The sequence below is a fragment of the Cynoglossus semilaevis genome, chromosome 13 (genome assembly GCF_000523025.1).
Source record: "Cynoglossus semilaevis isolate Cse_v1.0 chromosome 13, Cse_v1.0, whole genome shotgun sequence".
Lineage (NCBI taxonomy): Eukaryota > Metazoa > Chordata > Actinopteri > Pleuronectiformes > Cynoglossidae > Cynoglossus > Cynoglossus semilaevis.
This window is the reverse complement of record NC_024319.1, coordinates 10335536-10351120: the sequence shown is the minus strand read 5'-3', so window position 1 is coordinate 10351120 and position 15585 is coordinate 10335536. Positions and strand designations below refer to the sequence as shown.

General features: G+C 38.4%; 2 protein-coding genes across 4 annotated transcripts; both read left to right on the top strand.

The window, feature by feature from the left end:
• The first annotated feature begins 1161 nt into the window (after nucleotides 1-1161).
• Nucleotides 1162-3987, top strand: fpr1 (formyl peptide receptor 1). The gene is made up of 2 exons (XM_008323565.3): nucleotides 1162-1361; nucleotides 2686-3987. The coding sequence occupies exon 2, from the start codon at nucleotides 2697-2699 to the stop codon at nucleotides 3834-3836; it is 1140 nt and encodes a 379-aa protein (XP_008321787.1). The 5' UTR covers nucleotides 1162-1361; nucleotides 2686-2696; the 3' UTR covers nucleotides 3837-3987.
• A 3603-nt stretch (nucleotides 3988-7590) lies between these two features.
• LOC103388525 (zinc finger protein 208) lies at nucleotides 7591-14061 on the top strand. 3 transcript variants are annotated; one of them, XM_025061764.1, is made up of 4 exons: nucleotides 7591-7792; nucleotides 11160-11240; nucleotides 11393-11483; nucleotides 11792-14061. In XM_025061764.1, the coding sequence occupies exon 4, from the start codon at nucleotides 11894-11896 to the stop codon at nucleotides 13790-13792; it is 1899 nt and encodes a 632-aa protein (XP_024917532.1). In that variant the 5' UTR covers nucleotides 7591-7792; nucleotides 11160-11240; nucleotides 11393-11483; nucleotides 11792-11893; the 3' UTR covers nucleotides 13793-14061. The 3 variants fall into 3 exon arrangements, with proteins under 3 accessions (XP_024917532.1, XP_008321785.1, XP_008321786.1); XM_008323563.3 differs by lacking the exon at nucleotides 11393-11483 and having other exon boundaries at nucleotides 7592-7792; XM_008323564.3 differs by lacking the exons at nucleotides 11160-11240; nucleotides 11393-11483 and having other exon boundaries at nucleotides 7592-7792.
• The last annotated feature ends 1524 nt before the right edge of the window (nucleotides 14062-15585 follow it).

The window sequence follows — 15585 nt, the reverse complement described above, 5'->3', positions numbered from 1 at the left end:
CAAAGGCAAAAGCATCAAAAAGCGCACTTTTTTCCTTTGAGTTGGAGAGTTGATCTTTGTTCAGAGGATGAACATTTCATGGTTTTCTGATTTCTAGTTGTAAAAACCAAACCATTCCATCTCATTTGGATTTCTCTAGTCAGTGGGAGACTTCAGTCTTGAGCTTGAGGGAAAAATGATTTACAAGTACAATACTTGTGGTGCTTCTCCAACTCACCAAAGATAGCTCTTGCATTTTTTCATTTTTATTCTCTACTTTTTTTTAAATGAAAGTGTAGATACTGACAACCATGGTGCTGGAAAATTGTGGGATTTCCCCTGTTGCTGACTTTACTTCTAAAAGTGTTTCAACTCTGTTTACTTTGCATGTTTGTGTTTGCAGATTAACCACATTGTGTACAGTGGGTAGTGTGTGGAAGGTGTCATTGACTGCAAAAAAAAAACCAAAAAAAAACAACCTTCTTGTGTATCGTGTGGGAGGTTAGAGAGAACACACATAGTGTATTGTGTGGGAGGTTAGAGAGAACACACATATGGCACAATGTCTAACCTTCGGCTCCTGATGGCAACTCAAACGGACAACACAGAGCAATTATGTTTAACCTCAAGCCAGAATGAGCTCAGCCCGAACTGAGGAAAACACATTACACAGCAGGAACATGAGTGGACAAGAGGAAACGCAGCTTCAACTCCCCCCCCGCCCCGTCTCTCATCCCAGACTAAAGTAAAAAGCTCAGTCATTTTTGAGCCAGATACTCAAATCATTTAATTTCACTGTTCTTTGTTGATCAACAGAGTCAAGGGACATTGCGCTGATTTGCAATTTTATTTCTGTAGTTCAGTGAGAATATTAGTTTTCTTGATAATACTCTTGTATGTGAAATGAATGGGCTGCAGAAGAGGCCTTGGGAACCATTGTTATAGGAAGTGTAGAGAGAAGCTTAATGCCACAACAAACCTGACAAAAATCTAAAGTTTCTAGTTCATTCTACTGCTGTAATTGACTGACATGTTTGTTGACAAAGAGTCAAAGAAAGAACTACACAGGTTTTTTGTGTCTGTAAATTATTGTATTTTAAAATAGACAGATGAAAAGTAATCGTCTGCTACACACCAATGTTTTTACATGTATTACATCCCAAGACTGGAGGATATGAATTAATATAGTCGGTTTGCCATTGAGGCAAACCTATATTTATTGTGGAGAGCTCTACGGGCGCCTCTGGTCCCGCCTTGATGGGAGCCATGACGTCACACTTTAAAGGAGTCCGGGCTGCGAGCTCCCCACTTCTCTGTGAATTTGTCAGAGTTGAGGTTGTGCAGAAAGTCGCATCCTCGTCACTCTGCAGCTGCAAGTAAAGGTATTGTATTTTTTTTCTTTTTAAAAAAATTATTCTTAGGAACTTCTGCTTTTGTGAACGAGTCTGATGAGTGTCTGGAGGAACGTCATCCAGGTTCAGGACTCAGTCCTTTCCCCCGGCTTCTTTGTATGGAGTTAAAAATTGGTTCTTTTCATCCTCTTTTGGCTGCTTGTAAACTCGAAAAAAAGCTTTTTCTTTTTCTTCTTTTTTTTTTCAGCAATTAACCGTTTTTGTTAATTATCCTCACAGACGGGGGAGAAAGACAATAAAGTCCACAGAACTGTTTTTTTATGTGACGGGGTTTGTTTTCATGTGGCTGTGACAGTTGAGAAGAAACTATTTTGGACATCAAATGCCCGCTTTATGACACGCGTTGATGTGGATTTAAATCACAGCAAACTTTGTCCTGTCTAATGTTCAGCGGTATGTATATGTTGAACTGGACTTTTAAGTGAAGGTGTGTGTGCGTGGGCGTGGGGGGGGGGGTGTCCTCACTAAATTAGTCGATAACCATCTTCAATCATTTGACTCTTAAGAGTTTGTTATTCTAAACGAAAATAAAGTTGTTGTTGTTTTTTTTGTTTGTTTGTTTGTTTTTTTGCTATTTGACAATACACTGAATAATTACAGGTGGACGTTGTTTTCAGACACGTTTTACACCTGTTTTTTTATTGACCAATTTAGTCGTTGTGTGTATCTGGTACCGCTACACATTTACACGATTTAGATGAAAGTTAGTGTGGATTAGAATTTGTATTAAGATGACTGTGTGTGTTGCTTCTGTCTAGCATTAATGCTAACCTTGTCACTGTTCGATGACTTAATCCCTTGCGCAGTAATGAGTAAGAGTTAGTGATTTAGTAAGTGGTTAGTTGACTGACTGAGTGTGTAATTCAAGTCAGGTCTTGTGAGTTTATTTGAACCATTCCAACTAAGAGTGATTTATTTAAAGCCAGTATGACTTTAACTGTAATAACTATTGGAAGTGTGAACATAAGAAATGTTTTGAATAATTCAAATACTTTACTGGGTATCTCAGGAGAAAGACCTCTCAGCTGGTTTGGTTGAACTGGTGTAATGGTGTTAAGACTGTTGCCCAGGGTCTGATTGTCAGTCTTGCTGCTCTTTGATTACATTTCAAGACATGTTCTGTCAAATCCCTCACTTTTCTTTAAAGAAAAAAAATCAGTCTCAAATTTGTAAGAGTGACGTGCGATCATCATGATAATTAATGATGATGGGATGAAAAGGAAAGGTAAATGTCATCTATAATTTTAGGTCTATAATTGTAGTTTTTTTCATCTCTACTTTTACTGTTTTTCAGATTCGAAGACAATGATGGAGTTTATTACAGCAAACCCTCTCTATACCATGAACACATCAGATATCAGTGTAATGAATGGTAGTTATGACGATGATGAAGAGTACGACTACAAGGATGAGCACGCTGAGCTGAGACAGTCACTAAACATCATGTCTCTCATTGTTTACTGCCTGGCCTTTGTTCTTGGTGTGCTCGGGAATGGAGTGGTCATCTGGGTGACCGGCTTCAAAATGAAGAAAACAGTGAACACAGTTTGGTTCCTTAACCTTGCTGTGGCCGACTTCCTGTTCACTGCATCCCTGCCGCTCAGCGTGACGTACACAGCCATGGACTTTCACTGGCCCTTTGGCAACTTCATGTGCAAACTGAATAGCACTGTTAGCTTCTTGAACATGTTTGCCAGTGTCTACATCCTGGTAGTGATCAGCGTGGACAGATGCATTTCTGTGGTTTGGCCTGTCTGGGCCCAGAACTACCGGAGTGTCAGCAAGGCGTCCTTTGTGAGTCTGGGTGTTTGGATACTGGCTCTAATTCTCAGTGCTCCATATTTCATCTTCAAAGACACTGGGCCATCATATCATAATGAAGACATCATCAACTGCTTCAACAACTTCGCCCTTTCCGATGACTATGAGACACCGTCCGTGAACCAGCTGCGACAGTTCCGTCACCAGACCATGACCATCACTCGCTTCCTTCTGGGATTTGTTGTCCCCTTCACTGTCATTGTCTCCTGTTACGCTGTGATCATCCATCGTCTTAGAAGGAACCGCACCCTGGCCAGCCACTCAAGTCGTCCCTTTAAGATCATTGCTGCTGTCATCACCACCTTCTTCCTGTGCTGGGCTCCTTATCACATTATGGCTCTGATTGAGATGGTCAACCACACAGCAATCCATTCAAGTGACTTATTGGACCATATCATCACCATCGGTGTCCCTATAGCCACCAGCCTGGCCTTTCTCAACAGCTGCCTGAACCCACTGCTTTACGTCTTTATGGGACAAGACTTCAAAGAAAAAGTGCGCAAGTCCATCCTGAATGTGTTGGAGTCTGCCTTTCAGGAAGAGGTCTCTCGCTCTTACACTTACACAAACTCTATGGTCACAAGTCGGAGTAAAGAGAAGTCTGTCTCTGATGCTGAGGTATGAGAACCTCAATGATACAGGTGAACAGTTGTGTGTAGCAAAATATGTAAAAACTTGTTTTTCTAATACACACAAATTGAACTCATGGATTTAACCTGATGCTTTTACATGTTGTGATTAGCATGATATTAGTAGTCAGCTCTAAAAAAAAAAAGGCAGGGTAACAGGCCCTGCTAAACTATGGTGGCAATGAAGCAATGTGTGATGCCTTTGGTTTTGAGAATAGTGATATGTATTTTTTATATACAAAAGTATAAAAAGTATTAATATTACTATCAAAAACAATAAGATACATACTACTTGTACTGGGTATTCCATACACATCTACACCAACTTGCATGTTTATAATCACATGTACTGTATGCAGACAGATGTGGTATCTGTATATCTACATTGTCCGTTACTGTATGTAAGTTCTGCCCTTGTTTACGATGCACTCCTATCGTTGTTAGTGTGCTCCATTCCTCGCTAGAATTACGAGATGTTCATGTTATGCTCCTTTGTACAAAACATTTCCTCCAGTAATTTTTAAAAAAATGAGCTGTAGGTTGTCTCTGTGTTTATCAATAGCGAGTACCTTCCTGGATAGTAAACTAACTGAAGGAGCTATTTGTATTGGAATAATATTTGTACTGGAATAATCTATTCTGCAAGAACAGATTATTCCAGTTAAAGTAGCAGCTGCTTTATAAATGTTTGTTGCAAAGCTTAATTTGACAAATTGGTCCAGACGTTCACTCTTTTTGTGTGATCTTCTCATTTACTACATCCATGCTCAGCTAAACTCTATACTTATTATGCATCATTATAGTCCATGATCATGTTTAGCAGACCTGACCTATCACGTAAATTTCTGAAACTATTTAAGGATTTTTGACACCATTTTCATGTCTCAACAGAAATCCATTAAATCAGTAGTAAACATTTCTGAACACTTGTTCGCTGTCATATGAAGCTCTCTATAAAACAGCTGTTATCATGTAAACAATGTAAATGTTTAATATTTTTATCTTTGTTAAATCTGTTATGAGAGAACGGTGATGTTACATTTATAATTAATGGTTTTTGTTCTCATTATTTTCATTAAACTTTTATTTAGACTTTACTGTTTGTTATGTTTATGTTTTTATCTTAACACAAATAAATATCAAAAGCTCAAGGCATGTCAGTAAGTCAGAAAATAGGCCAGACAGCAGTAGTTTTTCCATTTTTAAGAAAGTATCTAGACACACTCTCAGTGCAAGTAATAGAGATTCAAATGTAATGATCTGAAAAACTAATGTGTGTGTGAGCATACAAAATATGTTGGGGCCACATTTAAAGCTTTTTGCTTTTCACTTGGTCAAAATATCATTACAAGTTTTTAGAACATGAATGAACAGTATGTCACAAGAATTACTATACCTAAGTTCTTATCTCTTCTTTGCTACTGATTTTAAACATCATTTTTACATGGTTCACTTTAAGTCACATAGTTCTAGGACTTAAAGTAATCATTGTTGACCAGAATAAATTAGACTTTTTTAATGGTACAGTTTGCAAAACGTGAAGGGCACACTTCGTCTGGTTTTTCCATTTTGGGCTGCCTAAGAAAATGGTTGGAGCTACATGTTGTCTTTGTGCACAAGATCCTAAACAGTAAAATGTTTAAAAGAAATTCATGAAGAGAGTATGAACTTGTTTAGGGTGGATTTTAAGGAAAAACATTTTTCTAGTAATAAAATAGATTTGTAAAATAGATTTGATACCCATGGTGTTAGAAAACATCTTTTGAAAAGTCAAAACTCGTTCTCTCTCTTTCACTTTTTAAAGTCCCAGCAGATGGTTATGGTTTCTCAGCAGAGATATTCTAGTTGAGCAAAAAAAAAGAAAGAAAAAGCACAATATTTTCCATCCAAGTATAAAAAACTTGACTTTTTTCAAATTATGAAGTAAAAAAAAAAAAACATTGATTCCTTCTAAAATGGCCTCACAATATAATTTCAACAGTATTTGGAAAGTATTGAGTAGTAATTTGGGTTTACCTTTAAAGTAAACTCTGTAATTAGGCCGTGCTTAGCATGACTAAAAAGCTCAAGTGTAAGATCACATGGGCAGAGTATGGTTTGTTTACGGTGTGTTTTGTACTGCTCTAGAATTACCTGATGTTTTGATCTTCAGTAACCAGGGATCCTGCAATGTGGTTTGCTTTAACAGTCCCTGATTACTTAAGTTACCATTGGCTGAAAAGACAAAAGTAATGGAACTTTTGCTGCTTGATAATGAGAAAACACCGGTTTTGCAAAATGGAAATTTCTCAACAGTACCAATACTGTGATGTGTTGTTGTAAGCTTCTTCTTTCTCTACAAATACAACTGCACACTTAAGGTTTCAGACGATAAGCTGGTCGGAGGTTCTTTCACTCTCTTTTGGAAGGTATGTCACCAAATCTTTTGATTGCTGTAATGATATATATATAATGTGTCCAGTAAAGATCTTTTCTGTGTTTCAGGTTTAAAGACGTGATGGAGTCCATTACTATCAACCCCTCTCTATACCATAAATACATCAGATGTTATATATAATGATTATGATGACGAGTACTCCAACTCAGAAAAATATACGCTGAGACAATCTCTGAAAGTCATATCACTCATTGTGATGTGACTTTCCCCATTATGGGACAAATAAAGGACTTAACATAACGGCTTATAGACTGAGCTACTGTCTCCAACTCATCCATCATAGCAGTTCTCATTACTGTCTTGTTAACCTTCTATTTCAGTCTGACTGCTATAATTCTGTCACAGATCACCCTTGACATTTGTCTCCACCTAGTCCACACAGACTGAACCCTTTTCAACACCTCTTTTGTGGACTGACTGCAGTTGTCTCTGCTTGACTAATAAATTCTCACAGTACCACAAGGTTTCTAATAGCAGAAACATGGCTATGCTATAGGATAACCTGCACTTCCTGAAGGGTGCAGGCGTATACCTGCAGAAATTGTAAAACAGGACTTCAGCTTCATGCACAGGAAATGTTCACAAACACTAGAACAGGCACATGGTGAATGCATATGTATACACTGTATATGGTGATGACAGCAGAAGTCATTCTAATTTATTTTATTCTACATGTAAGCTAACTGGTCACATATTGTAAGCATCGTGGAAGCGGTGGAAGATAATAAAGCTTTGGTTTTTTTATATTTGTTAAAGTCTCTGAAAGTCAATGGACTTTAAAGAAACATTCATTTCCAGAAGAATGTGTGATATATTTAGATCATTACATATTCATCACAGCAGGAAAACTTAGTTTAATAAAAGTTAAAGCTATTAATATTTACGAATATTGCTTAACATATATTTTTATTTCAGGACAACAAGAGGCAGCATGCATGCGTGCTGAATGTGAATAAGAAATGGCACGTGGAAGATGCCCCATCTTGTGGCAATAAGTGTTATCACAAATGAATACTCAAATTTTTTTCTAGATCTTTTGTGGTCTTTAAAATTAATATAACAATATATGAAACAATCCTTAAACTATTTATTTCGTGTAGTTCATGCCACGTTATTCTGCTGTACATTATAATGTACAACAGAAAAATAATAATTTAGACACGTGGGGAAAATAAATCGTGATCACATGGTGAAACAGAAGGGGACAAGAAAGGATTCAAGCACAAAGTAAAAGACAACAAATGGATGGTTGGTGTATCAGTCATGGTATCTTGTTAATGTATCTTGCGTTAATGAACGCAAATATGGAGAGTAGCTGAAGGAAGAAAAGCAGCTGTAAGTAATAGTCTTTTCTAAGACGTGGACGTAAACAGTGTGCGTCATGATGTCATAACAGACGTACGTTTTGAAGTAGTCGGGCCGCGGCCTACAGCAGTAGCCATTCTTTTGCTCCATTTCAGAGGATTACGCTCTCTTGGGAATTTAAAATGTCGCAATATGTAATATAATTTGTGGTGAGTATCTTCATAATTTACTATTCATGCTAGCAGGTTAACAACACAATTGCTTAATTATTTTATACATACACTCCCCCCGTGCTGCTAGCTTTAGCTAAGCGCAGCTATCGTTGCCTTTATTTTTTAAATTGCTGCGATTCCTCGCAGTTTTACCGTGTTAATAGACGGTTTATGGGCTACCCTGTCTTTGTTTATTGTATTGTGTTTTCTTAATGTCCCTCACTGGTGCTTGCGGTGACAATTTCGTCGTTGGATTAACTATACACTAGCCTAACTAGCTACTCGTAACTGTGCAGCGATAATCTCAGTGAACGTCCTATTGATGTTTTCAAACACATTCAGTCTCAAACACAATACAGTCTTTTTCAACCTGTAATCCTAACTAGAGACGCGGGTTGCACATTTCCCATGACTATATTTAACAAACGAGGTAACTAGTCGCTGTCGAATAAATTGTCGATTTTTTTTTCGTTCCAGTTGTCTAAATCATTTTTTTAACGATTGAGTTGTAGCACATATCCGCAGTAGCATGTTTTTTAACTATTATAAATTAAACTAACAATTTCGAAAACGCTTTCCATGGTATAACCTGTGATTGTATGTCGGGACCGATTAAAATACTCGTACTCGAAAACGTGAACTGATCCTGCAGTATAATGCGTTTCGACTACAACCAGCTGATCAGCGATCTGCGAGTTTAATTTGTTTTTCTTCTCATGGCTCTCATGGACACTATTAAAGTAGGTCAACAATGTCATCAGTTTGAAGCAGGAGTAGGCTTACAATAATATTTGTTCTGCTTGGATAGAATCCATTTTTAGCATCTTATAATAATACTTTCATGCAAATTAATATGGTTACTTGACGTGGGAATGAAATCTAGACCTAGCGTTAATTCAAATATCCAAACGTTTAGCAGTACAGTTCTGCGGGGAGGTTTCTGTGCCTTTACCTTTATATGTTAATGAAGCACAGCATGCTCCGCCCCATATACGCCTCTTTTGGTTCATTTGGTTGTATAGGCAGTGTACATTTGTTGTTGGGGATAATGGGTTTAAGGAATACCAGTTTAGATAAGACCATACTTCTATTCATTGAATTGTAAACATTTTTTAACTAAAGTCACATATTTCATTTTTTAATGCATGATCATTTCCTTTCGCGGTTATGATTCTGTGTATATGCATAAGACTTAGCAACTAGGTGGTGTTTTTGTTAGTGATGCAGCAACCTAAAAATGAGGAAACCAAGGCCGAAAACCAAAACACTGAAAGAAATTATTATAATTACAATATATTATAATATTTACAATGCATTTATGGCTACGACTGTATAATATTTACAATGCATTTATGGCTATGACTGTGTGCTAAACCTCAATGAAATCAAGGCACTGCAATTGCGTAAATTAATTAAAAAATAGTAATAATTGTCAATAATTAATTGTCAAATGTCTAGCAGGGAAATAAAAATGTAACTGATAGTCACATAGGAAGTCAGAACAGAATAGCCCACCTATTATTATTTGAGGCACTCTCTTGCAGGATCTCACAGAACATCAGACAACGAGGGTGCCTGCCCCTCATCTGGCCAATGCGCTCTTTCTCATGTCCATCGCGGCCTGGATCATTTCTCGTGTGCAGTGCTTTGTTCCTGCGTTCAAGTAATGATCTTTATATCGCGGATCAAGTACAGTCCCAACGACTGCAGGGGATCCAAATAGATCTCAGTGAAACGTGTGCTGACAGACTCTGAGTGTACTTTTCGCCCCCTCTTGAAATTTCAGCATTAGACATTTTGCAAATCGTTATCTGTGGGTCTTTCTCCGATATATTTAAATACATCCACACTGCAGACATGTTGGTACTTATGGCAAGCCTTTTTAAATTTTAAACACTAAGCTGGATATGTATTGCAGATATCTCTATTGCAGTTTTGCCTAGTCAAAAAGAAAATCTTGGATATCCAACAAGCCCATGCCTGCCCCGGTTTTTGCTTACGCCATCATTAAATTCCCGAGGGATTAATAAAGTGCTATCTGTCTATAACTCCCCGTTTCTGCCATGTTGTTTCAGTGATAAGTCTTTCGGACGAAAACCAAAAATGCACTTGAGTGCCATTTTCAGGCGAGAGTTTTCGGTGGCCAAAAATTCAGTGCATCCCTAGTTTTTGTGTTTACTTTTTTCTGTGCAGTTTGTTTAGGCCCCTAAGCTTCTGTTTATTTTATTTGAGTGTGGCAATGGTACGTGGTGATGGTGGCAATACGTGGATCAAAAGAGCTTATAATAGGACACTATGAATCTGAGGGGCCATATCCCGCCTGTCCCTAGTGCCATCTGTGCCCATGTTTGGATCCCGTATTAACTCATTTGGTTGAAAAGTAATTATAACTGCTGCAGGTTATGTGTGTGTGAACAGAACTCAACTCAAACTTTTAATGTGCATGACCTAAACAAATCCCATGAAGTCTCGTGCATGCTTAACCACTACACCCTCTAATCTTTCCACATCCTTTTACGGGTGTTTTTACAAATGACTGGTAAGTCAGACTGCAACATGCGGTAAAAACATTGTGCAGCTTGAATTGGAGGGGGCTGTCTCAAACAATGTATTGTAACATTTTAATGCTCCTCCAACAGTAACGCACCTTGGTGCTTTCCAGAACCTTTATTACAAACAATCAGTAACCTGGCTGCTGTTACAACCATCACTCACGCTTACTGTGCATGTGTACAAAAGAAAAACACTAAAGTGCACTCTGCCAATTTACCTGCAGCCAACTGACCTTCTGACACTGTTTAACAGTGCCATGTAAAGCACACTGCTGCACATTACCATATAAAGGTAAAGTCATGTCAGCACGTTTCACTGAGATCTATTCGGATCCCCTGCACTCATCAGGACTGTACTTAAGTTGCAATAAAGATCATTATGCACAAGAAATGATTCGGGCCGCGATGGACTCGGAAAACCCGTTTGGAGACAGAGAAGTGCACAGCACAGAAGGAGAGCAGTGTGCCAGATGAGGGTCAGTCACCCTCGTTGTCTGAAATGTTCTGTGAGATCCTGCAAGAAAGTGCCTCAAATAATAATGATAGTCACATAAGAAGACAACAGAAAAGCCTACCTATCAGTTGATGACTTGCAATTGAAGTGCCTTGATCTTACTGAGGTTTAGTATACAGTCAGCCATAAATGCAATGGTATTATTGCCATAATCTCTTTCGGTGTTTCGGTTTTGGCCTTGATTTCCTCATTTTCGGTTTCAGCCAAGAATTGTTATTTGGGTGGATCACTAATATTAACCCAAGCAGCTCTGTAAGAGAGTTTGCTGGTTCACAAATAACCGAACTCTGTTTCTAAGGTGGCGTGGTAGAAGACAGTTGTAGAAGATGGCTCCATGTCATTCTATACTGAAGGATTGGAACCATCAACAAGACACAAGGTAGTTGCTTTATCCATCAGTAATTTCTCCATTCAATAAAGTTTTCAAAGCAAAGGTGTTGGGGATGAGGCGACGGTGTTGATGAAGCTCTTTTGAAAACACATAGAAACATTTAATGGATTAGTACTGTTTAACCAGCTCAGGATTGGTAGAAACCAGAGGAACCACTTCCAACTATAATATCCAAGGTTGTCTGCGGTCTTCATTTAACAATTGCAGCCAAAGATCTTACAATTAATTATGGTAAGAGTACCATTAACTACAGTAAGATTCTTAACACATTTTGAAAATATAGTGTTTGAAAGTTTGTCCTGTACATAACAATCCTGTACCCCATTGTTTGGAATGGATGCACATGTCCTCTTGAAACATTGTCAGCTGACTCTGGAGCAGTGGAAAGTAAAATCAGAATGTTTTTTTTCTATCTTGCAATCTCATGGAAGATACTGGGTTTGATAAATATGTCAGACATTTACTTGCTTGACTACAGCCAATGTGTATGCTGAGCATTTGTTCCACTGTTGTAATTATTTTTACTGTTTTCTCCATAGATGGTGATATAGTGAACATACACGGAATAGGATATCTACACGGAGAGTCTGGATAAAGTTTTAGATGGACTTGGATTTCCTGAAAAGTAATGCCCTCTACGCATGGAAAAATTAAACATGGAAAAGCAGAAATTAGCAAACAACATTGCCTCAGCACAGCCAGGTGGAGAAACATGTTCCTTCATCTGCACCGTGTGTGGTGATGGGTTCAAACAGTATAGTAGTGTGGTTTCTCACATGGCTGTTCATGGACCTTTAGAGTCATTTGCCTTTGATGGCTCATCTAATGGATTTGAAGTCCCTCGGGAATATATACTTCAGGAAAATGGCACCCTAGTTGTGAATGACTCTACACAGTCACATTTAAACCTTAGACCTGCATCTCCTGGAGTCCTTCCTTCACATTTGCCATTTCCTGTTAAACCAGTGACTTCAAACCCAAGGCCACAGCCCTGTATACCAGACTTCACACCAAGTCCTTCTGACTTGACACTTGACAAGTGTCAACAGAGCTGTTACTATTGTGAAAAATGTGGTAAATCATTTACCAGCGTGCGGAGTCTACATCACCATCAGCAGTACCGAAACACTGAACGAGGTTACAAATGTACTTTGTGTTGTAAGATCTTTGAAGGTGGTGAGGAACTTAAGAAACACCTCCAAGATCACAACAATGAAAGTTTTTGCTGCTGTGGCTTTTGTGGTAAGCGGTTCCTTAAAGTGGATTTACTCATTACACACCAAAAAGAAATCCCTGAATGCTGTGTTACATCTCTGCCTCATTTAAAAAAAAATGATGAAAAAAGACTTGAAAAATCATATTCTTGCAAAAAGTGCAAACTGTTTTTTTTCTGGATGTCGGATTTTCAAGCTCATTCATTGTATCATTGCCAAGGCAAAGAACTCATCACTAACTTTGCATCCAAAATAGAAATTAATGACAACTCTAAACACCCAGAAAGTCCATTTAAAAACTGCATTAGCAATGGCACATCTGTTGAACCCAAGAATGGGGAGAATGGGGATAGTAAATTGTCCCTTAGAGATAGTAATAATAAGATGGATAAGGAAAACTCTTTTACACCATACAGATGTGGTTTATGTGGAGATCGTTTTCATAAATTGTCAGATCTGAAGGAGCATCATTTTACACATCAAACACAGGAGGAAATTGACCAATTAAATGAAGAATCTGAAAAGAATGTTAAGCGCAAATTGTTGCCCAAAATTAGACGGAGAAGAAATACTCAAAATGGCAAGCTTCATCCTTGTAAGCATTGTCACCGTGTCTTTAATCATTCTAGTAGTTTATCTAGGCATATGAGATTCCATAAAGGTACCATGCACGCATGCGTGTTTTGTGGCAGACATTTTCCTCAACGCTGTGATATGAGACGACATGTTGTCACGTACCACAAAACTGAGTTAGAAAAGAAACCGGGGTTAAAGCTTTTGTATATAGCTCCAAGAAGTGGACCCATTCTCATTTCCCTCAATGGTGATGAAAACCCAAGATCTCAAGATGAGAAAACCAAAAATGTATCAGCTCATACTGAGCAGAAAACATCGCCTGAAGAGAAGCCAACTGAAATAAACACAGAGCGATCGAGCTACAACTGTCAGGAATGTGGGAGAGTATTTGGACTATTGAGTGTGTACCAAAGGCACTTTCGCCATCATAAAAAGGTGCCCCGTTCTAAATCTTCAGCACAGTTGGACAATTCTTCATCTCTTGAGCACTCTCAAAGTCACCTAAGCAATGAAGATGTTTGTGGTTCTGTACAAACTTCTCAATGTGATACTATGGTGAAAAGTCAAAATTCTGTAACAGAAAAAGTACAAACTGAGAACACAGAGGAGAAATGTCTGGACCATCAGCAAAGGGATCAAAGTAATGTATCGGATACTTTGTATGAATGTACTGAGTGCACTGAGACATTCTCTTGCTTGGAGATATTTTTTCAGCACCAGGCCTCTCATGCTTCGGAAAAAAATGGGTAACTACTACCCATCATGTCATTGAAAAACAATCTTCCACGTTTTAATCCATTTGTATGCAAACATTTGAATTACTGTATAGATGAAAATGAAATGTTTGTAATTGTCATTTTACCTTGCTTTTTTTACAGTGCCCTTCTCACAGGAAGAAAAATAGTCTATTGATAATTTCGAACTAAGCACAGGCGATGAACTAAGCTTGAGAAAATAACAAACACAAGTACTTTTGTTTTAAATGTTTGAACTACTCATAAAATCTGTCAATCATTCTGCCCTGTTGTTGTTTATTTACAAATATGTTTTACTTAATATACCGTACATCTTTGGGGTTCTTTTTATTATTGGTTACATTGTTGCTTAAGTGATGCAGTGTTGTGCTAGTGCCATTAAAATGCTTAAAAGAATGACATTGTTTGGCCATTGACATTGACAGCCTGCCTTAGATTGTAAGGGTTGGTCTTTTGCCCAGCTGGTTTTCGGTTCTATAAGACCTAATGAAACACATAATTTTAAGTCCTTCAAGTTACTAGGTGGCAACTCACCATAGTTTGTCTTACATACTTAATTGAATATGGGTTGACAGCTTAGACAGGATAAGGTATGCTGTCTGTTACATTTCTGTTCACTTCAGAACAAATGTGGGTTTGAGGATTTTTCTCCTCCTCTGCATACCCCTGATAACTGGTGCCTCCTTGGGATGATGGTTGTCATAGCACACCACAAGGATGTGGCACCATTTTGTAACAAGCCTTGCAGACAAATTGGTTGGATACAGCTTATTAACCCTTTAGAGGCAGACTCAGTACTGCACTGACCGCCCAAAAATGTTGATTATATAGAAGAAGATTTTGTCGGGTGGTACTGAACATGTACATTAGAACACTGGAAACCCAATGAAGACTCCACCGGCAGTCCGGCAACTGTTAGAGAGAACAAAGCCTGTCAACCCTAGCACAGGGGACTACAGGAACAGCTGCAAGGAGGGAACCGCCACAGTTGCCTGGAAAGACTCGAGCTGTTGCACCCACCAGTGTGTTTCAGTGACAACCATACAATGTGAATTGAGAGGAAGCCATTGTAGCTTAAAGAACTTGTACATCCATAAGAAAATACATAGATAAGAACCGTTCATCTTCTTGCTGCAAGGAAATGGTGCTAACCACTTGCATATCTAGTCCAATATTACCCTGCACCTGTAGGTTTTAGTGTTCTCTAGATTAACAAGATCAATTGAGGGATTTTTTTAAACTAAAGAATAAATTGATTCACTGTGATACCTGGCCATTTTAATTTACCTAAACTGGAAGTGAATGCAAAATAAAATCCATGGGTGTATGTCAGAGACTGTAAGATTCAGAGTAAGTATTTGCCATCTTAGAAAGTATAAGGTATGTTGTCTGTTAGGTTTCTGTTCACTTAAGAATAAATGTGGGTTTGAGGATTTTTCTCCTCCTCTGCACGTCTGCATGCCCCTGATAACTGGTCCCTCCTCAGTGTGAGGGTTGTCATAGCACACCACAAGGACGTGGCACCATTTTGTAACAAGCCTTGCAGACAAATTGGTTGGATACAGCTTATTAACCCTTTAGAGGCAGACTCAGTACTGCACTGACCGCCCAAAAATGTTGATTATATAGAAGAAGATTTTGTCGGGTGGTACTGAACATGTACATTAGAACACTGGAAACCCAATGAAGACTCCACCGGCAGTCCGGCAACTGTTAGAGAGAACAAAGCCTGTCAACCCTAGCACAGGGGACTACAGGAACAGCTGCAAGGAGGGAACCGCCACAGTT

Excerpts from the sequence above, each read along its gene's own strand:
- fpr1 (XM_008323565.3), top strand. The coding sequence starts at position 2,697 with ATGATGGAGTTTATTACAGCAAACCCTCTCTATACCATGAACACATCA.
- LOC103388525 (XM_025061764.1), top strand. The coding sequence starts at position 11,894 with ATGGAAAAATTAAACATGGAAAAGCAGAAATTAGCAAACAACATTGCC.